Raw genomic sequence first — 26,926 nt, 5'->3', positions numbered from 1 at the left:
GAAGAAAGATTTAGCCATGGGTGAAGCTAGGGTATCCCTTGCCTAAACACAAAGAAGTGATCAGAGAGATGTTAGAAAATCTGTGTTTGAATGAAGTTGCAAATCTTTATCATAGCTTTTTGCCCATCTGCACAGCAAATGAAAAAGATGCCTACTGATTATCAGAAGAATTAGCCAGTTCACAAGAGAGTCATCCAGCATCAGCATCTCAGCACAAGACTTGCAAGGTACATGGAACAATGACAAGTGGATCTGACAATCAAATATTCAGTCAATTTATGATGCAAACTACTCAACGGTCTCTGACTTTGGGTAATATTACTGCCCTGTCCCTCTTAAAATGTTCAATTGTCTGGTAAATCACTGACGATTAAATACACAAACCAGACAGTAGGAATAAACGGACATGCCAGTACCACACAAATTTATCAAAATTTTAGTAAATGTGTGGTATTGGCATGCCCATTTATTCCTACTACCTTGTTTCTGCATTTAATTGTCATTTTGGTTCTTGGTTACGGTTGTAAATCACTGAGGATTACAGTCAATCAATAATACCAGCCATTAGAGTTTCATATTTCTTATTGTTCAGAAAATATGCGTCAATGCAGAACCTGCCTTTCTATTCAGCTTTTCAGCAATTTAGGTTAACATTTTAAAAACTGTCTCCAATTTTTGGGCCTTTTCTCCCCATTATTCCCGGCTCTGTCTAGACTTTTTAGGCAAAGAAATTGAGAGCTGCATTAACAGAAAACAAAATGGTGTGTGGAAATGTACAGTTATGTTAGGAACTTACATAACAGCAGGTGCCCTAGTATATTTTATTTTTATTTGTTAACTGGGGTAAAACACTGATCCCAGTGGACTGTTTTCAGGCTTAGCTCAGGTAAAAGGCATTGCACATAGACAAGGACATAAATGTTATACAATTCATGAAACAAAAAAAAAGTTTAATTTTTTATATTACAATGGTAGCGGAATATAGAATGTGGAAAATTAGAGTAATGAGAGAAGTAAAAGGCACTGAAGTCAGGAATATAGATTAGATTTAAAACAAACAGCACTTCCATAGACAAATAGTGGTTTTCCTTCTTGCCTCAAAAACTATTATAAAGGTATACACATGCTCATCCCCTGTATGCACAACACAAATGTGTATTTTGGTTATAAAGAGAATCTAAAATTACTATTATCTGACAACTCTCAGACTGTAAAGTAACAATTTTAAAGATAAGACATTAGCTGTGTCTTCAATGGAGGTTCTAAAACTATGAAAAGTATTAGCTTCAGCTCCTTTTGCACACATACTGTCCCCAACAAAATATGCCCCATCTGAGAGAGCAGATCACTTTTGCATGCAAGTCAGAGAAATGCAATGCCCACAGTAAATGCACTTCAGCTTTTTGCTCTCTGACACAGACATTGCTTCTCCAACCAATAAGTCATATAATGTAACCGATTCTTGCTTTTACACATAGCCCAAAAAAAAAAAAAAAAGACTGCAGCATTTTATAAGTTTATGATGATGCCGAGAAGAGAGTTAATTATCACAGCTATGTATGTCTACATGGTTGCAGTAAGCACTACCATTAACTATGTCAGTTTTGTCATGCTGTGCAAAATAGCTGCAACATTAGTATAACTGCAGAGTGCACAAATGAAAAATCATCGCTCTCACAAAATATAAACATACAATTCCTATGTGGAAAGTAAATGGCCACCTCAGCACATTCTGCCCATTTCTTAACTGCCTATTTTTTAAATTACTACTGATCAATGAAATATAATTCAATGAATTCTACTGCGTGCAGACAAATTCCTTACAACAGTCTCCCTACAGAAAACAAGACACAGAAGTACAACTAAAAACAAACACCAGAGCAGGAGGGAAGAAGGAATGGTTTGCTATGATTACACAAACACCAAGATATACTCAAAGCCATAAGATTTGTAAAGTCTAGAACAGGAGGGAAGAAGGAACGGTTTGCTATGATGACTATGTCCCTAACTTTTGAAACTCAAACTGGAGTTCCACTCAGTGTACCACTTCACACGTTAAACCTTTTAAGCAGACCATTATGGAAGAATGTTTCAAAGAAAGGGAACACCAAAAGAAGGCCTGGATCTCGGTATCACATCCAGCTTGTAGGGACAAAGAGTGCTTTTTCATTAAGTTAAAAATATATATTCTTGTAATTTTATGCATTATGCATTTACCCACCCCAGTAAAAAAAAGGCATGCATATATTCAACTGACACTGACTCTAAAGAAATTTCATTTCCTTTCACATACATAACTTATGATAACCCAATTGCCAAAGTCCCTTGCCTCTTTCATTGCAATTGACTGTTGTACAAGCTATTTATGTACTCTTCCTACCTACTGTTTTCCATAGATCCATGATACTGAGTGCCCGCCCAGCAAGTTAATATTGCTCAAGTAAACCTCCTTTGCCACATACTGTCGTCTGCTTATTTTCCAGTGTTCAGTAAAGCTTAGAGTCCTAGCCTGCATTCCAGAAGTGTTTTACTTATATCCAGTACCAACTAGGCAAAGTATCTTCGATTGGTAATTTCACTTGACTTATTTTGAGTGAATGCTACTGTTTCCTGTTTTTGTGAGTGTATGTCACTTTTTTCTTGTTTTAAAAAAAAAAAAAAAAGTTCCACCTCTAAATTGCCCCATCAGGTAATAACAGGGTACAACTGCCCTTTGTTTTGGATAACAGGCTATGGGTAAAAACAGACACCCACTTGATAGTCATAAATTAAAGACCATTCAAATGCAGTGGTGACACCAGTTCATTATCCAAGAGCCAACAAAACATATTTGCTGATGACAATGAAAGCAAACAATGCAAGCTGCTGGGAATTCCTATCAGAATGTCCACAACAATGGTGGATTACACAGCTAAGCTTAATTAAATAGATGTTTAAATGATAAAATAGAACTTTCTCCATAACTAATAAAATCTGATGCTGATTCTGTTTGTTCCTTGTCCTACCAAGCAGAAGCTCTATATTCACAATACACAGGTGCTGGAATTAAAAAGAAAATGCTCATAAGTTGTGGCAAAGGTCTACTTCATGTACTGAGAGGTGCTTAAAGCTCATTAATCACATTTCCTATGTCAAAATAGTACTGAACAAAGTTGTCTTTTTTCATGAATATGGAGTGTAATTTAACATTCCATGTACTGCAAGTGGGTTTTTGATCTCAGACCCGATAACTATTTGTATTTATTTCCCTGAATTTGTTGAGAGGTACAGCATTAGTCACAACAGGCCAATTTCAATCGCAGTCCTTGAGTACACAAAAATATTAGCACAGAGCAAGATACACAAGCAAACAGCTGGAACAACATGAAGTACACGTAACATTACAGGAAAAAGAAGAATGTATTCAGTAAATATTTACAATTAAAAAAGGGTGTGTCTGGTGGTGGTGAAAAGAATGTTGTTATAATTTCATAACAACATTAATCAGGATGTTAAAGAGAATATTATATTTTAAAAGTGCGATCAATGGAGGAACAGAGTTGTTGTTAGGCTATGTGTCCTGATGGAAGGGAGTTATATTTTGATTGAATTAAAATCCCATCTTATAAAACTGTGTGGAATTTTGGGTATGAGATAATACCATTGACATAAGAAAGAAATAAGAAGTTATGTACCTACCATAGCGTTCATGTTAGTTGTCTTCTTCTCGCCTTCTTTCTTGCTGGTTGGGTTCGGAGCCGATCCTCGGCTCCGACGCGGCCATCTACTAAAGTTCAAGAGCTATTTACTGGCTCGAGGCCTCCCCATATCCCACAATGCTTGGCGCTAGATACCCAGATCTCGTTTGGCAGAGCTAACACCATAGAAAAATTTCAAGGACACCGGTCCAAACTACAAGGTTTACCTACAGTAGTAAAACAAAGGAAGGACGTAACCCAGATAAGAATTAGCCAGAGGAAGGCGGCCTCATAAAGGGACTCTTCTCGGTCTGTCCAGGCTAGGGGGATGGAGGGTGGGACGCAAGAAAGAAGGCGAGAAGAAGACAACTAACATGGAACATTATGGTAGGTACATAACTTCTTAATGTTAAGTTGTCTATCTCGCCTTCATTCTTTCTGGTTGGGACAGCGTCCCTAGCACCTTAGTCCTGGGTGGCTCATCGGAAAAGACTTGAGCACAGTGGAACCAAAATCAGCTCTACTCCTAGAGGCCATATCCAACTTATAATGTGAAATGAAAGTATGAGGAGTGGCCCATGTGGCTGTAGCACAAATAGATTCCATTGGTAGTCTTGCTTGAAAAGCTACCGAAGTAGATAACGCTCTGGTGGAATGACCTTTAGGTTTAGTAGGGAGTTCTTTATGTCTCAGTTGATAAATCAAAGTAATAATAGAGGTCAACCACCTGGATAAGGTTACTTTAGAAACTGGCAGTCCCCGTTTGCCCTCAGCATAGGAAAGGAAGAGTTGGTTTGATTTTCTTGTTTGCTTAGTCCTATCCAAATAAAAATGTAATTGCCTATGAACGTCCAATTGGTGCAACTTTTGTTCAGCTTTGTTCGAATAGTTAGGAAAAAAAACAGGTAGATCAATAGCCTGATTCAGGTTTGTTTCGGAAGGTATCTTGGGCAGAAACGAAGGATTAGTCCTTAGTGAAACTCTATCCTTATGAAACACAAGGTAAGGACGACGAGTACAGGGGGCTTGAAGTTCTGAGGCTCTCCTAGCGGAGGTGATGGCTACTAAAAAGACAGTCTTCCAGGAGAGTAATTTTAAGGAACAGGAAGCCACAGGTTCAAAAGGGGTAAGAATCAAGGAAGCTAAAATCAAGTTTAAATCTCATGGAGGCGGGGGATTTCTGACCGGGGGCCTAAGCAAAATAGTCCCTTTAAGAAAGGCCTTGCAAAGTTTGTGGGACATGATGCTTGTTTCTGACAGGCCAGCGTGGAAATTTGCAATAGCAGCTAATTGGACCCCAATGGTGGCAGATGAGGAGCCAGCTTGAAAAAGTGCTGCTAAATAATCTAGAACGTGATGGACAGGGGCTGTAAAGGGATCTATATTCCTAGCCTCTGCCCAGAAAGAGAAACTTTTCCACTTACTAGCATAAGTCTTCCTGGTGGTAGATTTGTGTGAAGAAAGGATGATTTCACGCACCGGCTGAGAAATATGTGGAAGCCTGGCTAAGGTTGGAAGTGGAGCAACCAAGCCGTGAGGTTGAGAGACTGAAGGGATCGGTGCAGCCTACCCGACTGATGGACCAAGAGGTCTGGCACTGGGTAAAGATTCCAAGGCTGCTCCAGCAGGTGACTATGCAGGAATGGGAACCAAATTTGTCGAGGCCAGTAAGGGGCAATGAGGATCATCCTGGATCCCAATGCGGTCGCCTTCTGAATTAGTTTGGGAATTAGGGGAAAAGGTGGGAATGTATACAGAAGACCCCGGGGCCAATCGTGAACTAGAGCGTCTCTGGGGGAGTGGCCGGGAAGGGGGAAGAGAGTGAAGAAATCGTTGCACTTGCTGTTGAGAGGAGTTGCGAAAAGGTCGCAGCAAGGTTGACCCCATATGCGGAAAATTTTGTCCGCTACTGACTGATTGAGAGACCACTCGTGAGGCATGAGAATAGCTCTGCTTAGCCTGTCCGCTATGACGTGGAACTTCCCGGGGATGTGCGTTGCTATCAGAAACCGTTGAGAGGAGATCGCCCACTGCCAGAGTCCGAGTGCTTCTCGACATAAGGGATAGGACTTGGTTCCGCCCTGCTTGTTGATGTACCACACTACAGACATATTGTCTGTTTGAATTGCAATAGTCCCGGTGGGTAGAGAGTCCTGAAGAGCTTGCAACTCTAAAAGCACCGCTCTCATCTCCAAGACATTTATGTGCAGGTGGTACTCTAGAGGTTGCCAAGTGCCCTGGACAGTCCTGCCCTGAAAATGCCCCCCCCACCCGATCAGGGAGGCATCCATGGTCACTGTGGCAACAGGAGGAGGAAGAACAAACGGCCTGCCCTGGAGTACTAAAGGGGAGACCATCCACCAAGCCAGGTGGTCTTTGCATAACTGAGTGATTATTATCTTGTGAGACATTGGCAGTTGCTGAAAGGACCATTGGGTAAAAAGCATTCACTGAAGAATCTGCATGTGAAAACGAGCCAGGGGAACTAGTATGACTGCTGCTGCCATGAGACCAAATGTTTTTAGTACAAATCTGACCTGAATCCTCTTGCACTGTAGTAAGACCTGCACATGCCGGCGAATGTCTGACACTCTGTCTAGAGGAAGTTTTGCGGACAGATCTTTTGCATCTAATCTTGCGCCTATAAAGGTTATAGACTGACAAGGTGACAATGCAGATTCTTCGAAATTTATTGAGATACCTAGCTCGGAGCAAGTTTGGATGGTATAATCCCTGGCTCGCAGTAGCTGATGCCTGGTGGAAGCAGTAAGGAGCCATCCGTCTAGATATGGAAACACCTGGAATCCTCGCCGTCTCAGGTGAGCCGTAACCACTGCCATGCATTTGGCGAACACCCTGGGGGCTGTGGTGAGACCAAAGGGCAGGGCTCTGAATTGATAGTGACTGGCTCCCAGCCGGAAGTGGAGAAACCTTCTGGAGCGCCTGTCCATTTTGATATGGTAGCATGCATCCTGAAGGTCTATGGAGCACATCCAATTGTCCTGACCCAAAAAGGGTAGAATGGACTGAAGCATGACCATCCGGAACTTCGTTCTTTGAACAGATTTGTTTAACCTGCTGAGATCCAAAATGGGTCTCCAGTCCCCTGTCTTTTTTGGTACCAAAAAGAACTTGGAGTAAATTCTGGATCCTTGCTGGTCTGCTGGGACTGGCTGGATGGCCCTTTTTTTAGCAGTTTTGAAATTTCTGGCACTGCTTGTTCCCTTAGAAAAGGTGGAACATCTGGAAGGGACTTGGTTGTTTATACAGGAGTGTGGACAAAGGGGATTTTGTAACCCTCGGATATGATGGACCGTACCCATTTGTCTTGTGTGAGGAGTTGCCAGGCTTCTGGGTACAGTGACAATCTTCCCCCGACTGCCTCCGAAGGTGGACAGTCAGGCAGCCCCTCAGGGGTGCTGAAAGGGTTCGTCAGAGAAAGATTCTCTGCTACCCTGATTTTGCGGACCCCCTCTGCCCCTCGGGTGGCATCTATTATTGTTCCCTCTCCTGCCCCTGGAGGGAAACTCGTCATGTTTGTCAGGCACAACTCCCTGGGGTTTCCGAAACCACATTTTCCCACTCTTCTGACCTTTAGGGTATGGTCTAGAGGGAGTAGAAAAACGGACTCCCACGGCAGAGAGTCTTGCCTTCCTGCTCACACCTGGTAAGGGTATCCTTCACCTGTGGTCCAAATAAAGCAGAACCATCGAAGGGGGTATTGGTGAAGGACGCCTTAAAGGGGTCAGCAAAGTTACATAACCGCACCCAGGCATGTCTTCTCAAAGCCACGCCTGTACCTGAGGCCCTACTCGCCCCATCGGCTGCATAACAAATGACCGCATGGAGGAGTTGACGACTGAGTTAAGGGTCGCCAGCTGGGAGTTGATCTTATCTTGAGCCCCCACAGCTGATGGATCCTGAAGGATATCACCCAGTTCCTTGAGAAGATCCCTTTGAAGGCGGGTGAAGTGGCACCGATAACTCAGCGACCACATGAAAAGGTCGCTGAGGAAAACATCCGCTTCCCGTACCTGTCCATTGTCCTAGACTCTTTATTAGGTGGATGGACAAGCACCGAAGGGTCAGCCAACTCCTTCTTCGTGGCAGCTGCCACCACCATGGCATCAACGGGGACACCTTTTGTCAAAATTTGTTTGCTGGGTGGGGCTGTAATGAACTTAGTGGGCCTGCAGAGAGTTGGTTCCACTGTGTCCGGGGCTGACCACGCCCTTCGAGCCACTACTTCCATGAGCGGTTTGAAGGGTGGAGACACCCAGGAGGTGCAAGGGCAAGAACCAAACGCATCCAGGTATACCGACTCGTCCTCGGAAGGGTTAAGGGCAGTCCAGTTCCCCCTTTGCTTAAGGATCTCTAAGATGTCTGAAAAGGAGACATCCTCAGAGGGGGATCTTGGGGACCCTTCAGAATCCTCCAAGTCGGTATCAGACGTGACTGACCCGGGGGAGTAGACATGTTTCTTCTTACATTTTCTCTTCCGAGGGGGCTCCTCTGAAAGATCTGGGGAGGCCTCGGAAGAGGAAGATACGCCCAATGGGGCGACCTGGAGCGTCTGTTCTCCACGCTTGGGGTCAGGAGGGTGGGCAGAGACTGATGCAGGCATCATGGGGAGAGGAGCCGAAGGGGCCGATCGAGGAGCCGACTCAGGAGTCAGCACGCTCCTCATGACCTCAAAGGCACCCCTATCAGGCAGAGCAGAAGGTCCCCGCTCCGAAGAGACGTGAACCCCTCCCGGCACCGAGAGGGACGGCTCCAAAGCCGATGTCGGAGCTGAGCTCACTTGCGCCGAAGCCCCGAGAGGGAGAACGGGGTCGGACAAGGGTCCGATGCTACTCGCCCCTTCGGAGCAGACGAGGGAGTCCCGGTGCCCAGATCCCTCCAAGGAAGGAACCAATCGGCTCTGGCGTTTCCAAGATTCGAGACCCAACCAGCTCCGGCTCCAAACGCAAAGGGGGAGTCATCGGAGGAATTGCTGAAGACACCGGGACAGCCACAGTCTGTTGAGAAGGGCTGGTTAACATTTGGGCCAGGGCCTGTGATTTAAGGAGTCTACTGACCACCTTCTCCAAGTCATGATCAGATAGCCTGGAGGACCGAGAGGAGTGGGACCTATGGCTTCATTCAGATTGAAGCAATGGTGACCTCGGAGCCGAATGAACCAATTCTAGGGAAGGGGACCTAGAATGTTTTCGGCCCAAAGATGGTTCTGACACTAAAGTCGGAGCCGACTGAGGTCTAGAGATGTCCGACTGAGGTCTAGAGATGTCGGCTCCAGCCAGAACCGAAGAGGAGGAAGATGCTCCACCTGGCGACGGCTCTGAACTGGGAGCCGATGGTTTGGCGGGCTTTGAGGATTTCCTTGACTGAGGCTTCGCCGGGGATCCCTCTGGCTTAAGTAAGCCTCTCAAAATAAGCTTGTTCCTACGCTCCTGCAGGACTCTCGGGCTGAAGGCGTGACAGACCGAGCAGGAGTCCTGCAGGTGTACGGAACCCAAGCAATACACACAAGAAGTGTGACCATCTGTCAGAGACATCTTCTGACAGCACGAGTCACACTTCTTGAAGCCTGAAACTTAAGTATCCTTGGACATACTGGCAAGGGGATAGAGAAAAATTAAACTAGTGCTTAAACAAGGCACACAGAAACACTCACACACCCGCACTAGTTAAGCTAACAATAATAACTACAAAAAACTATCACCACACTTAATAGCAACAACTATCCTTAATAAAAATATACAAATACTACAAGGCTAAACACTACTCCTATTAAGTATCAAAGGGGTGGGGTTAGCCACTAGAGAAGAAACAAGGTGGGGGGGGGGACTCTGACAAAAAACGAGTTTCCTAGGTGGGACAAACTAGGGGATACACAGCCTAACTACACTAAAAGGGAAGACTATCTAAATATACTAAAAATACAAGGTAAACTTTTAGCTAATAATACAAAAAATGAATAATACGACCTGAGCCAGTAAAATCGCAACCTCGTAGCTGAAGCGGCAAATGAGATCTGGGTATCTAGCGCCAAGCATTGCGGGATATGGGGAGGCCTCGAGCCAGTAAATAGCTCTCGAGCTTTAGTAGATGGCAGAGTCGGAGCCGAGGATCGGCTCCGAACCCAACCAGCAAGAATGAAGGTGAGATAGACAACTTAACATCAATGCTTACATTCTTGGTGCTGAAAAAGAGAAGCTATGAATACTGCACTGGAGTTTGGTTCTGGTTTGGCAGAAATGCATAAGCCAGCTGAAGGGTCCACTAATCTTTTCTACTATTGCAGTCTATGATCAAAGCACCACATAAAGTTTTAAAGACTCTAATATCTTACTTCCGGAACAAAGCATCTGACGGAATTCTGCGAGCAGGCATGCCCATCTCTTCTGTGACCCACTGTTTAAGTTCCGAAGCAAGATCCTTTCGCTCCATTTCCTAAAAACAGAAAAATACAAATGTATTTATTTTTTTACACAGCTGATGCAAACAGTACACAAATCATTTGTCACTCACAAAAGACTATAAAAGCCTGAAGCCATGCGAACAGCTAAATCATTTATTTTTATCATCATTATCATAAAGATAACCATAAACACTACTTTGTAGATCATCACAGATTTAAGTGCAGTCAAAGAACTCACCTAAGTAAGAGCGCCCTATGAGAATAAGTAGACGTATATGGTCTAGGTAAAAATGAAACCACTAAATCACTGCCCAGAGTAGAAAACTTCTGGAAATGGAGACTGTTGAATAATATATACAGCTTGCATAAGAACAACCAAGAAACCTGCAATGTAAAAAAGAACATTGTAAAACACCATTTTTTTTAATGCACAATTTTATAACACAAGGTACATTTCTAAAAGTTGAAGGGTAGGGAAAAATCAATTTCATTAAAACTTGTAAATGAACTGGTTGTCCTCAGACTCTTCAGCCACAACCTACAAGTACAGATGCATGGATAATGAAGTGTAGACAATTAACAGGCGTGCTTTTTGATTTTAGAGACAAGGGAAGGAAGTGAAGTATCCACAGAAAACCTACTGTGATACAAGGGAAACCAGCCAAACTCCACAAAGTGACCACAGGTCCACACTGAACCACAGACCCTGAAGTTGTGAGAAACATATCGACTACTGAGCCACTGTAATGTCCGCTGTGTTTAAAAACAAAGCACTGAAGAGAGAACAAAAGCAAATTTGCTATGCATGGGAAAGAGAAAGCCAACAGATCTGGTTAGTATTTAAGAGCTACAAAAATACTTTAAACAATGACCAACTTGTATTAAAAGACAAGCTGGCAGTGCCTTCTGTTAACCTAAGAAAACAGATTAAAACAAAATGCAAATGATAAATCATTTGCATTAATATGTATATAACTTCAACAACCTACTGTACAGCTTGTAATTTTTTTTCTGAAACCTGGACTCAAAGCATTTAAATGCCTATGTTTCCATTTCAGAAAACTTCATTTGGAGCTGCCAGTGCTGTGACTATTTTCGATTTTTCACACAGTACCCTCTCTATTCCTTAATTTATCAGACCCTTGCGTTTGACTATAGAAGCTCTTCAAAGGAGTATGTCATCTGCTCATACAGGTGAGCACTAGAAGATTATTGGGAAGGGTATTCCTTTAGAATGATGAAACTCACTTACCATCCCTCTCGTAGCTTCCCTCCCATTAGGTACTGCAATACCTACAGAACTACAAGTGCCACCTTTTGACAAATAGGGCCAGACAGAAGCCTGAAATGACCTTCAGGATCCGATTACTTGGACTGAAGCTGGAGCAGAGTTGCTGCTGTGCCTTGTGAGAAAAAGAGCATTACCCATCTCCCATGTCCCTTTCTGTGTGAGCATATTTCTGAGTGAGTTTCCTAGCTGGCTGACTCCTGCTTTGGTGGGAATGCTTCTATTATAGAGACCAATAGTACAGCTAAGATTTTGTTTCTGCTGAGATGCTAAATAACAGACAAGACAAACAGAACAGGAAAGAAAGCTACAAGCAAAACTAGATTGCTTAGAAAAAAGAAGTTATGTACTCACCACAACATTCCATCTGAGTAGTTGTACTTCATTTGTCTTCAACCTGTGGGAATATGGATCTGTTTTGGATCCGAGCCGGCAAAGATTACTAGCATCAGCTCCGAGCTCCAGACTACTCCCCTTACCCATACATACACCTCCCTTGCCTTCCATCCCCAGATCGAGTTTGCTGAACTTACACTTACAACCTGACCTGATAACATACTAGTGACCTATACTTACAGCCCGTAGGCTGAACACGCGCCAAAGGTCCGGGGGAAGGAGGGACGGTTGAAGACAAATGAAGTACAACTACTCTGATGGAACGAACTTCTTTATCTGAAGTAGTTTGCTTCATTTGATCTTCAACCTGTGGGACAGAGTCCCCAACTACTAAACTCCTGGGTGGCCCTCATGGAAGGATATTCCGGAGCACCGCAGAGCCAAAGGATGCTCTCCTTCCAGATGTCAAATTGGATTTGACATCTGGAAGGATGCTCTCCTTCCAGATGTCAAATCTAATTTATAATGGGAGATAAACATACGAGATGAGGACCAAGTAGCTGCAAAGCAAGTCATCCAAAGACACCCTAGACCAGAAAGCTGCAGATGTAGCCATGGACCTAGTGGAATGAGCTTTAACCTGACGTAGAGGAGACATGCCTTTGTCCTTGAAGAAATCCATCTAGCTATCATGACCTTGGAAATAGGTTTGCCCAAAAAGGGTCTATAGAACGGAACAAACAATTGACAAAAAATTTTCGTAAATCTGATCATGTGTAAATAGAATTGTAACTATCTGTGAACATCCAACATGTGTACTTTGTATTCCATTCTGTTGGTAAAATTGGGAAAGAACACAGGCAAAGTTATAGTCTGATTGATATTAACTGGTGATGCCACCTTAGGAAGAAATGATGGATTGGTTCGAAGGGAAACTATCTTTATGAAAAATCATTTATGGGAATTTTATGGACAAGGCCTGTAATTCCGAAACCCTTAGCAGAGGTAATAGCGACCAGAAAAGCTGTTTTCCACGATAGAAATTTTAGATCAACAGTAGCGGCAGGCTCGAAAGGCGGGGCAACCAAAGCTTGGAGAACCATAGTAAGGTCCCATGGGGGACCAGGATCTTTGACTGGGGGGGTGTAGCAAAAAGGTGCTTTTGATGAAGGCTTTACACAGTCTAGAAGATGCCAAGGATGCAGAATTCTCGCCCACATGAAAATGATAAATGACAGCCAACAGTAGAAGAACTAGCTCCGTGCTGGAAAATATCAGCTAGGAAATCAAGAATAGCAGAAACAGGAGCCGTGAAAGGATCTAAACTCCTTTGAGAGGCCCAGAAATAAAAATATGTTTCTACTTGCTGTGATAAACCTTTCTGGTTGAAGACTTATGAGCAGCTACCAAAATAGACTTAACTGAGGAGGAAAGTCCGGGAGTCCTAGCAATCACAGGAACTGGAGCAGCCAAGCTGTGAGCTTCAGGCTGCCTAGATTTGGATGAGGCACCCCCGATGGGTGTGAAATCAGATCCTGAAAGGGATTTAGGATCCAAGGTGAAGCCAGAAGGTGAGACCAAAGGAAGGGAAACCATACTTGGCGAGGCCAGAATGGGGCAATGAGGATCACCTTGCTCCCCAGTTGACAAGCTTTCTGCAGAAACCTCGGGATGAGAGGAACTGGTGGGTAAGCATACAGAAGACCAGGAGGCAAAGCATGAACTACAGCGTCTTTGGGTGACTCCCACAGCTGGGGGTTCAGAGCGAAAAACCTGCTGCACTTCGCATTGGAAGGAGATGCGAAGAGATCAGAGCAAGGTTGATCCCAACTCGCTAAAGATCTGTTCCGCTACTGACGGCTTCAGAGACCACTCGTAAGGCATCAGAATTGTCTGACTTAGCCTGTCTGCTAGAATGTTGGACCATCCCGGAATGTGCGTTGCGATAAGAAAGTGACCGGTGGAGATCGCCCATTCCCACACATTCATGGTCTCACGACAAAGGGGATAAGATCTGGTCCCTCCCTGTTTGTTGATGTACCAGACTACAGACATGTTGTCTGACTGAATAGCAATCAGCCCTAGAGGAAGAAAGGCATGAAGGGCCTGCAACACTAGAAGGACCGCCCTCATCTCTAGGACACTGATATGCAAACTGGTCTCTATGGGGGACCACAGGCCTTGGACTGTCCTGCCCAAACAATGCCCCCCCTATCCTAGTTGGGAGGCATCCGTGGTCACTGTGGTATGGTCCGGGGCTGGAACGAAGGGTCACCCCTCCAAAATGTCCTGAGAGCTCATCCACCATATGAGGGACAACCAACACACTTGACTTAGGTGGATAGGATGGGATAGTGATAAATCCAACAGGGATCAATGAACCACAGTCCACTGAAGAATCTGCATGCGTAGTCGGGCACATGGAAGGAGAGTTATGGTGGTCGCCAACGAGCCTAGGGCGCTCAATACAGATTCTGCTGTCAGGAGTGCATTTTTATGTGATAGTAAGCATCCTGGAGATCTAACGAGCACACCCAGTCACTCTCTTGCAGGTACGGCATGATGGACTGTAGTGTGACCATCTGGAACTTTTCTTTGGCCAGACAGGTTCAGGGTAGAGAGGTCCAGAATGGGCATTAAGTCCCCCGTTTTCTTTGGCACCAAAAAGAACCTGGAGTAGAAGCCCGATCCGGACTGATCTGGGGGGATGGTTTTGATTGCTCGTTTTCCTAGCAGCTTGGAAATTTCCTGTGCTGATGCCTCCCTTTGCATGGGTGGAATGTCCAGGAGGTGTTTGGGAGGTGTTGGAGAACCCACAAAGAGGATAGAATATCCTCTGAATATGATTTCCAGCACCCAGTGGTCTGTTATGGACTCTCATGCTGCTGGGTGCAAGGACAATCATCCCTCGACTGCCTCCAGAGTATAGCAGTCGGGCAACCCCTCAGGGTTGCTGCCCGGGTCTGTCAGAGAAAGGTTCTAGAGACCCGAAGTTTTGCGAACCCCATCGGCCTCTGAGCTGGCATCCATTCTGTCCCTCTCTGCCTCTGGGGGAAAGAAGAGCCCAGAGAGTGTCCCGGGAATACTGAGACTTCCAGAACCGCATCTTCTTTTTGCCCTCTATGGTTCTGGGAAAAGGACCTTTGAGGGTTAGAGAAGCAGATCCCGACGGCAGACAGTGTCTTCCCATCCTTCTCACTCTGGACTAGCGTCTCCTTGACGGTCATACTGAACAGAGTCGAGTCATCATAAGGGGCATTGGCAAAGGACGCCTTAAAGGGTTCAGTAAATTGGCACAACCTCAGCCAGGCGTTACACCTCATGGACATGCCGGACCCAGCTGCCCTAGCCGCTCCTTCCTTTGCATGGGAGGGGAGTCACATGGACATATTCGATACTGCTCTCAAAGTGGCCATTTTCGCAGAGAATAGAGCCTTTTCCTCCTGCAACATCGACTTGGGTGGGGACTCCCCCAGCTCCTTCACCAGGTCGCTTTGGAGTCTCATTACATCGGCCAAGTAGTTCAGTGTCCTTATTGAAAAGGTAGCTGAAGCATATACCCAATTCCCTAGCTGGTGCATCATCAGAGACTCTCGGTCAGGAGAGTGGACTGAGGAACTTTCCTGAGATAGTTCCCTCTTCGTGGCTGCTGCTACCACCATGGCATCCACTGGGGAACCCTAGTTCCAGAAAGGCCCGTCTATAGAGGGACTCAAAACCTTATCGGGGTGCTTGGGGACTGGCTCCATGGCATCAGGTTCCTTCCACGCCCACGAGGTGATCAAATCTACTAAATGATCCGTGGGGGGGGGGGGTGGACACGTAGACAGGCCCGTGCCGAAGACCTCCAGAAACACAGACTCATCAGAGGAGTGCTTGGGGGCAGACCAACCTCCCCAGTGGTGCAGGATCTCCATGAGGTCTCCAAAGGAGACATCGTTGGGAGGTGACCTTGGGGAGCCCTCCCCCTCATCTAAGTCTGTGTCCTCGGTTAGGGACTCAAGGGAGTCCAAGTGCCTCCTCTTACATGTATGTGTGCGAGGCACATCTCCCGTAGGGCTCTCTGGGGAGTGCTCGCAAGCCATCTGTTCCTCTGGGGGAACCGTCTGGGGCCCTTCGGGCACGGGCTGTCCCTCTGGTAAGACAACAGGGGCCATAGACAGAGCTGAAGGGGTCTGGGTGGAGTCGGAGGGGGCGGTCAGGGGCCTCAATCTGATGGAGAGGACCCGTTTTACCACATCGAACGCCGAAGGAGGGCGGATCGCCTGTGAAGCCAATAAGGAGGCTGGTCTCCCCGGTTCTGATGCGAGAATCGGACCCGAAGTGGCCGGAGCTCCGAGAAAGGGAACCTGGACCGACAACGTCAGAGCTGATGGCAAAGGTTCCACTCCCTCAGATCTGACCCCCAGGTTCCGGCTCCAAGAGCGGCTCGGATCCGAACTGGTCGGATCAGAGATGTTCCAGGCAGCTGCCGGCATCGAGGATGCGAGGACCGTCAGCGCCCCAACTAAGGCCAACCTCTGATCAGAGAACTCCGAAGCCAAAGGTCAGATCAGGGAAGGAGTAATAGGCTGAGAAAAGGGAAGCAAGCTGCCCCCTCCTGAGGGAGGGGGAGCTGGCAAGACCCACATCTGGATCTGTGTACGGATGAACTGCCTCATCATCTTATCCAGATCCATGTCCAAGAGAGAACCGGTCAACCGAGACAAGACCACAGACTCAGACTTGGCCGGTCGGGGAGCTGAGGTCCGGGAGACTGGGCATGCCTCCTCCGGCTCCAAGGAGAACCTCGGAGAACGGAGCCGAGGGGAGTCATGGATCCGAGCAGACTTGCTCGGTGACGAGAGGTCCGGAGACCTCTTCTCCTTCATCCTCGACTCTCTCTCCCCCTCCTCTGCTTCGCTGCCACAGGCTTAGAAGCAGGAGTTTGAGTCCCAGCCTGGGAGGGAGGGGAGGCCCCAGGCAGACAAGCAGAAGAGGCAGTCACGGCTGACTAAAGCAGAGGACGAGGAGGGAGGATCTGTGGCAGGAATAAGCCCTTTGAGGGCAACTTGGCCTTTCTGTCCTTCAAGGCTCGGGGGTTGAACCCTGCACAAATGGAACAATCAACATTCAGGTGGGCCACAACCAAATACAAATACACACACAGAGTGTGGCCATCTGCTGGGGAGAGCTTATGGCCACACTCGGTGCAGCGCTTAAAGATGAGGAGAGCTTATGGCCACACTCGGTGCAGCGCTTAAAGATGAGCTTTTCGGCCATGCTTACAGAATAAACAAGAGAACAAACAAAAAACTTTCTTCCTATGAACTAACAACAAAACCCACTCACTACACTAGACTGACTAAAAGGGGGGGGGGGGGCACCACAGACAAACTACACTAACTAACTAACTACTACTACAAACCTACACACAACACCAAAGAGATGGGAGAGGAGATATCTACACTAATCTAAAATGGCTAAATAAAACAGAAAAATTTAGGAAACTTACAATCCAAAAACACCCTCCTAGCTGGAGCTTTAGACACACTATGTTTCACAAATCGCAACAAACGAGATCTGGGGATGGAAGGCAAGGGAGGTGTATTATGGGTAAGGGGAGGAGTCTGGAGCTCAGAGCTGATGCTAGTAATCTTTGCCGGTTCAGATCTGACACGGACCGTATTCCCACAGGTTGAAGATCAAATTAAGTAAACTACTTAAGATCACAGATCTTAACAACTCTCGTGTTTCCAAAGTATGATCAAACAATCCACTTACCCTACACTGATGAGCTCAGGAAAAGGTCAAAATATGAAATGTCTAAGCAGGGGGGGGGGGGGGGTTGGCTTTTTTGGCCCAAATGACTCACTAAATAGTTAAAGTAAAACATCATGGGTATTTAGAAGTCATCTACCCGAAACACTGGCATGTCCTTAAGAGATTACTTACAAACTTCCCATGGGATTCCACTACAGAACATTTAAGATGTTACACGTGAAGATTCTATTTTTATCAAGTCTTTCTTGTATGTTTTACTAGCTGGTTTGTCTCCGTGACCTTTTTTACTCTTTAGTTAGGCTGGTTATAGGTGCTTATAAGGTTATTAATCTGAGAGGATCTTAAGAAGCCTAGTTTTGCATTCCCATGGTAATTATTACACCCAATATGAATCACCAAAGACAGGCTGCACAAGTATGTGCTGGGTGCTTACATAGGTTCATAGGTGTTTAGTAGGCTAAATGACCACAAAGGCCCTTTTAAGACTAGTCATGCATCCCAAATCTCTGACAAGTTCTGGTACCTTTGATAAGTGTAAGCAGGGGCTTAGGAGATGGAACCATTTACAAGTCGCTTGTGTCCATTAGAGACATAGGTGCCAAGCCAAGGATAAATTTCCCGTTCCCCATCCAACTGTCCAAGTTACACTTGAATTGGTTTAAGGAGGAACTCTGCTTCACATGGATGGGGAGCCTGTTCCAGAGACAGGGAATTCTCTCCAGCAGGTCCTATTTATATCACAGGCAAGGTTTAAGTTTTTAGAAAGGGTAATTCTGGTGCTGCTTTCTTTTTTGCTGATACGCAGGAGGCCCATCTGAGTGGAGTCTGACAATGCCCTGTATGCCAGGCATAGATCTCCCCTCAACACCCTGTAGGAGACAGAATACAGGGATAGAGCAGGCCTTGAGGTGGTCTGCATAGGACATTTTACTTATACCCTGTATTTTTTTAGTGAGGAACCTCCGCGGATGTTCCATTTGTTGGATATGCCTCGTAAGGTACAAACCAAAGGAGGCACTGTACTCAATGACAGTTCTGACAAGTGCCAAATACAGTACAACAATGACTTCCTTGGACTTAGATGCCATACCTTTGTTATAAGTTGTGCAACACAGAATGATTTCCTCACTACTGTAGGCACGTCATGGTCAAAGGTTAGATTACTGTCTGTGCATGTCCCAAAGTCCCTGACTACTGGGTAAACTCTAAGGGGTGTGTTGTCAATAATTTACCAGGGGTGGATGACTATTATGCATTTCTTTGCATTTAGTTTTAGTCCATGGCACTGACAACAGTTGTGTGAGTCAGCCCTTCCTGAAAAACATTTCACCAGGACATCAGTATGTCTCAAGATGGCGTCTCCAATTACCAATATGTTGGATTGTGTGGTGGTTTGCCTTATGGGCTTAGAAGTAGAGGCTCTGTGAGATGTGACTGTATATGTTGATGTGGGTGTTGTTTTGAAAGAGTGCATTCTGGGCTGCTGAGGATATTTGTTATGTGTACTTCATCTAGGAGGTCTTTGGGGTTTAGGAAGGTTACATTAAGTACCTCAGCATATGTGGGTCTATATGTCTGCTTTGAATTATGTGCAATTGTTGCAGCATGTGTACAACTGATAAAAGTACTCCTAATGTCAATAAGGTTATGTGAGAGCTTTGCCTCCAGTGACATTGTGTACATACACATCTCACATATCAAATTTGTTTGAGAATTAACTGGTTGGCAGTAAATATGAGGCAATTTCGGCATTGCCTCAGGATGCCCATAGCCACCAAGTTAGTAACAGAGATGGGGGAAAGTTTATATCCATGGCAGACCATTTTTATTGATCAGACAGAGTGAGACTATAAAACAATGTTAGGAGTATCCGATTTGCAACTCTGGGGACAGTGCTTGTCACTGCAAACTGGTTGCCCTGTCTGCAACTAGGTATTGGTGAAATTTCAATCGTGCTTTTGCAGGAAAAATGTCACTCGATGTGTCTGTGTCTACACAAGGCACTGCCAAACACCTGAGGGGAAACTAATTAACGACCCTGAAAATTTAAAGATTAAAGTCGTTGTTGTGTCTTAATTCTGAAGTTAGAAACAAACTGAGCAGTACTTACTTAAAATAAAAAAATTAGCTTGTCAAGAATGATGAAAATGGGGGAGTCACATGAATGGCTAATGCCTGGCTACTACTAGTGTTGGTCTTATCACAGCTTCTCTCTGCTGAGATGTATGTTTTCCCCCATCCATGCAGACGACTGGTGCTAAATCAGGTGCAAATTTGCTGTTACCCATCCAAGTTAAGTTTGAATAGATTAACAGAAGTTCCTGGCTTTATGTGGAAGCAATGCCAGTCCCAAAGAAATGGTATTCTCTGTGATGAATGTCTAGCCCACCAGTATGTTCTATTAATCTTGCAAAGGAGATAGTGGACCCTTGATCGGATGTTTGTCATACCACCAGACTTCTGAATGTGTAATAGGTCTGAAAGAATTTCTGGTCTTTTAAGGCTCTATACTTTAGGCAAAGGTCACCCTTCTCAGTAGCCTGTATGAAACTGGGAAGAGAGACAAGGCTTGGAGATGAAATGCCAAGTTTTTATGATTTAGGTCCTTGATTTTTTAATAGGACTAATGAGTGCCAAGTATAGAGGAACTATAACATCCCTAGATCTAGGCACTACACTCTTCAATACAAGCTGTGTGATGAAAAAGGATTTCCTTACAATAGTGTATACTTGATGGTCAAAGGACAGTTAGATGTCAACACAAGTTCCCAGATCACCAACAACTGGACCAGTTTTCAGGGAGGGTGTTATCAATGTGGTAGTTACATAGGAAAACATGCTTGATGAAGGATACGATTATACACTTCTTGGCATTTAGCTTCAGTTCATGGTTTTGGTACCAGCTATTTGTTTGGGGCAGGCCCCCTTGTAAGATCATGGTGTTCTTTGGGGAGTTTCTGATGGCATCAAGTTTGCAGTCAAACCCTTAACGTTTGCTTTGACCTTTGAGAAGTAAATGCCAAAAAGAACTCTAACAAGGACTGAACCCTGACACTCCACTAGTAACTGGTCTTTTGGAGGAGACGTGGAACCCACTCTTACTTCTTGTGCTTTATTTGTGAGCAAATTTCTTATGCAGTGAGCTACACAGGCATTAACATTTAGATGGGCAAGTTTATCTATGATGCCAGAGTACTACAGTTAAAAGAATGTATTCAGAAGGAAGCCCCACTGTGCATCTTCCTAACTTTGTGCAGTATGCCCACCAGAAGGATCGGACACAGTTTACTAGGCTGTGATCTTATTAGCTCAGTTAACTGGACAAGGAATGACAGTCTTTAAGTGCATTGACGGACTAACTACCAAGAATATGACAGTTAAAAAGGTTGTATTTAACAGATCTGGTATTATCCCACAGACACAAGCTCAAACGTTTTATAGCTGGACATTTTCTCATTACAAAATAGAAAAGTACAATCATCTCAATTCAAACATGTACATACTTCATGGTCAGATCCAGAGGGTCAAAATGACTAAAACTAAAATGATAAAGATAGCAACTGACAAATTTTAAAAAAAATCTTTACCTATTAATTTAAGAAAATGAGTATGGTGGACTCTGAAAGACTTGTTGCTCTAAGAGAAATATTTATGCCATGAATGCATAGAACTGAACACATTAGACCTGCAGTAACCCCCTTATCAAATATTAACAAGGAAACAGTAGCAGCTATAGATCTGGGCAAAAACACATGCATACACCAATATATTTGGTAATAATAATAATGGTAACACTGACATCTATGGAAACTCTCACCTCCGAGTAGCATGCTACTACAGTAGACTCTCAGTTAACCAGAACTCAAGCAACCAGAAAAAATAAATAAATAAATAATCTAAGTACAGTGCAATTTTCATGTATTGCACCTTCTGTCCCCCTGCCCCCCCACCACAGAAACATACCTTATTGCTTTTTAAAAAGGAAGATAAGAATAAATTCCCTCTCTTCCCCCTAAGAACAAGTCAAACCAAACAAATAGTATAGGGTACAGTATCAGTCAGGCCTATTTTAATAGTAATCTCAAGCAACCAGAAACTAGTTATCCGGCATCTACCAATCTCCATGGATGCCGGTTAACCAAGAGTTTAATGTAGTTAAGCCTAAGGAATGTGATGAAGTTACTTGACAGGATGTTTAAAACTGAAATCTTCTAATGTTCTACTGCAAAATTAGGAATGTGCAATGTCTTATTTAATGGCAGGGAGCTAGAAGAATAGTAGACAAAGGCAGTATGATCACACTTCTATTGGGAAGGTATATGGACCAAACAAAACTTGTGCAAAGTATATTAAGTAGCATGCAATCATGGAGAAAAGAACTAGTATCCCACTACACAAACAAAAACAGTGTTTGGGAAGGTAATCCATCCTGTTGTGGTTGTTCTCCACTTCAGCTCATGACAAGTAATAGGCAAACATTCTCCCCACTTGAAAAAAATGTGAAAACAATGAGAAGTTTTATTTCTTTGGTATACCATATATCAATGTGGGGAAAGGACCCAGCACATGAACAACCCTACAGATAGGTCTTTACTTTGGAAAAGAGGTGGGAGTAGCCACCAGATACATTTATTACTATCTATGAACCCCAAGAAAAGGCCAAAGCATATTTGGTTAGAAAACCCCAATGGTTTCTAATATTTGGTTAGAAACTTATTAGATTTTTTTTTTTGCCAAACTGTTAAAACAGTTTGGCAACTGCATAACTAATAATGCCATACAAACCATTCAGTACATTTAGTCTTCCATGTTCGTAAGCAATTTTTAAAAACATGTTATTTGTAAATGAGTATGAAACAACTTTTGTATAAAAAAATAATAAAAAGTCATAACAGAGTCTAAACATGATCTTTTAGCTAGAACACAACCCAGAAATGGAGAAATCTAAGCAGTAGGTGGATGTTAAGAAGGAGAAACGTAATAAGAAATACTTCAACAGGATAGAGAGGGAGAAACAGTACCAGGTCAGAGTTTTAAACACATTTCTCTCAATGTAAGACAGAAACTCCAAATGAGAGAATACCTTAGGAAAACATGCATTTGTAACTAAGGAAAAAAGTAAAAAAAATGAAGCTAAATCCTTTACACAGAAAGGTCAACTTAGAGAAGAAAAACGAATCAGATTAATTTTCAGTCACCTGAGACACAGTTTGAGCAAAATGAAGGAAAGGAAAAAGTGACGTATACCGAGACAAGAAAAACTTGAACAGAGCCCTCCTGTTGCACTGAAATACAAGTATTCCAAGCAGAAAAGGGTTCTGTGGATCACGATCATAAACAAAGGAACCAAGAAAAATGAAACAAGACAGCAACCAAACACCTGTGAATTTTAGTAAGATTTGCCTTTTCTAGGAAAAGAGACACCAAGATCCTAATTCCTCTATTAGTGGGTGAGAGAAGGCAGTACCTTCTGCCTCACGTCGCTGACCTTGAGAAAATTCCAGAGGTGGCTGGTCGTTTAAATTATAAGAAGAAAGAGAAGGACAGCACTTTGAGCACACCAAAGGGAAGAAGCTGAACAAGACGTCCTACCTCTTAACCATACTTTGGATTACAAAGTCATTTGACCAAAGGAGTGAAAAGTCTGCAGTATAACACCACAGCAGAATTCTAAATAGGCATGCGTGTTTGACCAAAACACAAGAAAAGAGCTGAGTGTGTAGTAAAGGTAACATATCACTAATCATAGCAAGTCACAATCAGAAAGATGAAGTTCAGAAGACCAAGAAATCCAAAATGGGTGACAGCTTTGCACTATGAACTGAATCAAACCTAAATAAATATAAGTGGCAAGAAGTGTAGTATGAAAACCACAGATATCCACAATGCATCTCTGACAAAGCAAGACATTCAATAAAAACAAACTGACACAAACGACATAAACATTTTAGACAATGTGAATGAAACAGTAGTGACAGCAGCATCTTGTGAGATCAAAGATGGAACTGCTAAGCTTAAACATTATGATGTCTGCTTCAAAACTAAAACTGTTGATGGGCAGCAAGAAATATGTGATTTAAAGTGAGCATGTAAAAACCAAAATGAAAAGTACCTGCAATAGACAAGATAAAAATTTCAGAGGCAACAGTTCATTGTGTTGAACACAGTAAACTAAACATGTACTGATAATGGCAGTGTAGGTAAGGTAGAAACCTGGAAGCAAGCACTGTACAAGCATCATTATATGTTCTGCCTATAGATCCTCCAGAAATTCTGCCCTCAAGCAAGTATTCTGTGGACAATAGTAGTTTGCAGTACAAAATTTAGAATGTTATCACACAGCATTATCTGTGAAAGAAGGGATGTGTGGTGCAAGTAAAGAAACTAGCTAATTTATGTGCAGAGAGACATTAAATGTGAAGCAGAAAATTTCAGTCTAGAAAAAGCTTTAGCTAAATGCCGATCCTAAAGTTTTCAACAACCGATACTTGCCATCTTCCCAAAGGAACAGACAGGACCTCATTTTCATGAAGCCAGAGTAGTCTCATTGTGTCACATTTAAAGCAATGTAAGTACACATTAAAAAAGTGCAATATAATCACTACGAACAGGGAATTTAAAGATGGAAACAATGTTATTTTTTGCTCCCTCAGCAGAGCACAAAACAGCATGGTCCATTTAAAATAGATAAAGTGAAACAGCCTTATATCAGCTGTTGAATCAAACAGGATTTCAGGAATGCTTAAAGAAACACCCCCTACCAAGAAAATGAGAGCACGTCCACCTTCCACACCAGAGGACCTGGGACTCTGGTACAAAACAGGGAAGTTGTCTATTCAGAGGGGAGGCACATAGATCTTCTTGAGGAGTACCTTTCTAGTGGACAAGGACCGGAAACACATCCCTATTAAGCATCCATTTGTGGGATTGAGTTAAGGACCTGATCGGTGTGTCTGCCACAATGTTATGCTCTTAAGGGATATAAACTGCTTGAAGAGTCACTTGATACTTGACAGCAAGATCCCATACCAGAAGTGCCAACTAGCAAAAAAGGTAAGATCTTGTTCCTCCCAGTTTGCTGCTACACCACATTACTGTGCTATTGTCTGTGAATACCTTGAGACACCCCGGAGGTTAAAGAGGATGAAAGGCCTGAAGAGCCAGCATGAGAGCTCTCATCTTTGTCATTGATGTGTTCCTTCTGCTAATGAAGCTACCACACCCCCCTGTACCTTTAAGGAGCCAAATGTTGCTCCCCAACCCACATCCGACTCATCTGTATACAGTTCCTGAGAGGGAAGAGGGGGATGAAAAAAGAGCCCTGGATTTGCAGACAACTGCTGAATCCACCAGTGAAGTTCCTTCTTGAGACAAGGAAGAAGAGGAACTACAAAGTCTAGAGGATGTGCATGTTGAAGCCAAAGTGACTTCAGAAACCACTGGAACTCCCTCAAAAAGAGGATGGCTTCAGAAACCACTGGAACTCCCTCAAAAGAGGATGGTTCGGAATATGCAGATAAGCATCCTAACGATCCAGAGACACCATATAGGCCTGAGGGAGCAAGAGAGGAAAGAGTCTGAAGAGGCAACATCCAAAAGGAAGGCACCTTCAGAAAAAAATTGTTTAGATGAGAGAGGTCAAGAATCGGTCTCCAAGTGCCCTCTTTTCTGGGCACTAGAAATATTCTTGAGTAAAACCCCTTCCCCCTTTGGGACACAGGCATCGCTTGAATAGCACCCTGACACAAGAGATCTCAAAGAACCTCTGGGGTAAAAGGAAGTTGTTCCTGAGAAGGCTGAGGAATTCCCGTAAAAGGACAGGATTTCCACACCAGGAAGTACCCCTGACAAATGACTGACATAAAATGGACATAGGCAGACAGATCAATGGTTAGAAGAAATGTTTGGACTGGTGGCAAAGACGTTCTGAGATGGTATGCCTGAATGTCACCTTTATGCCCTATGCCACGCAGAGAGCGTTTGGGTGATGTTCGACTGGCCGGATATCAGATTTCCACTGCAGGGAATCCCATACGTTAAAAATAATGCAGCGGTGAATGTAAGGACATCTACTGTTACAGACAGTCCCATCTGTACAACAGGGTGCACCACCATATCTCAAAATAAAAGTCAACATGCTGCTTAAGCAGTATCCTGCATACTTGTTAACTCATGACCCTCAATGTCATCCATTTAATGCTGTACATAACCAACAGACGAGTTAAATACCCCAAATAATGCCCAACTTCGTCAAACTCTCACCACTTCTTTAAAGCCAAATCAAATTAACTTTTAGGAAACTTCACCAGCTCCAATGGTAAATAGGGATAATGCCCTAATGACAACTTGAATGACCCCAGTAGTTCGACTAGTACTGTTGGAACTAGCAAGTTTAAGTTTTTTCATTTTTCTCCTCTCCCATGCTACTTCTCTCCTCTCCCGTGCCAGTTCCAACTAGTACTGTTGGAACTGGCATGGGAGAGGAGAAAAATGAAAAAGATTAAACTTGCTTGCCTTTCTTTTGGCTAACTGGGGGGGGGGGGCTGTTCAAGGTATGTGCTTAGTGGTAAAAATCACAGGAGAAAGGTGATTACGTGGGGGTGCACATCTACATATTTGGCAGAGCCCACTGACCACATTACTTAAAGGTGTGATTATGCAGCACAAAAGGCCCTCTGCATGCAAAACACCCTGGACACCAACAAACAGGAGGAGGGAAGGTAGGGCCTTAAAGAGAAAATCCTACCCCTCCTCATGATGATGGTGCCAGTCTCACTCTACTCGAGCCTCACTGCCCAGGAAATGAATGAGCTATGCAGCTCTCATCTAGGGGAGGTGGACAAGCAGGTCAATAGAGTGACTGGGGGTAAGCTCAATGGTCAGAAGAGAAGCAGTGTAAAAAAAAAAAAAATAACGCTGACACTTACCACATCCCTTCAAAATGTATCTACACTTCTCAATTCATCTCACTACCCCTTCTCCAGACTCACATACCACTGTACAACACATATCTTCACACCATATTTCTCTCATCTAGAAAGACCTAATTTAATAAAATGATGACTTTCTCTCCATGATGTCTGGAGTGACAAAGGGAGACCACCTCATGAAGCATCATAAGACTCAATTTAACAATTGTGATAATTTGGTGCAACGCTTGGTGGTGCAACAGCCAACCATAGATCCTGATAGCATTTCTCATAAGACATTCCAGGGTACCCGATCATACTTCTCTAAGTCCACAAAACACAGACAGTTCTGGCAATTCACAGGACCCCTCCAAAATCTGTGTAAGAAAAAGAACTAATAGGTTCATAGGTAAATACTAAGCTATCTGCCCAAAGGCATTTATAAGCCTAGCCGGAATGTGTTGGCTTTCGCCGCCCCCTTGCATTAGTTCCCTGTGCCGCTGTCCAGCAGAGCCACTGAAGTGATCCACGG

At 44.0% G+C, this 26,926-nt stretch overlaps 1 protein-coding gene across 1 annotated transcript in view; it reads right to left on the bottom strand.

Annotated features, from left to right (window-relative positions):
- The window catches only part of HAUS5 (HAUS augmin like complex subunit 5), a 1,223,310-nt gene that overhangs the window by 1,178,849 nt on the left and 17,535 nt on the right, over window positions 1-26,926 (bottom strand). The window contains exons 2-3 of the mRNA XM_044080749.1: window positions 10,337-10,482; window positions 10,030-10,130 (exon numbers count right to left, since the gene is read on the bottom strand). Coding sequence (XP_043936684.1) covers window positions 10,030-10,127 — 98 coding nt within the window. The 5' untranslated portion in view covers window positions 10,128-10,130; window positions 10,337-10,482. The remainder of the gene's footprint in view (window positions 1-10,029; window positions 10,131-10,336; window positions 10,483-26,926) is intronic.

The sequence above is a fragment of the Protopterus annectens genome, chromosome 8.part0, assembly GCF_019279795.1.
Source record: "Protopterus annectens isolate FY-2018-M chromosome 8.part0, PAN1.0, whole genome shotgun sequence".
Lineage (NCBI taxonomy): Eukaryota > Metazoa > Chordata > Ceratodontiformes > Protopteridae > Protopterus > Protopterus annectens.
Note: the sequence above shows the minus strand (reverse complement) of the source record. Positions and strands in the feature narration are given on the sequence as shown.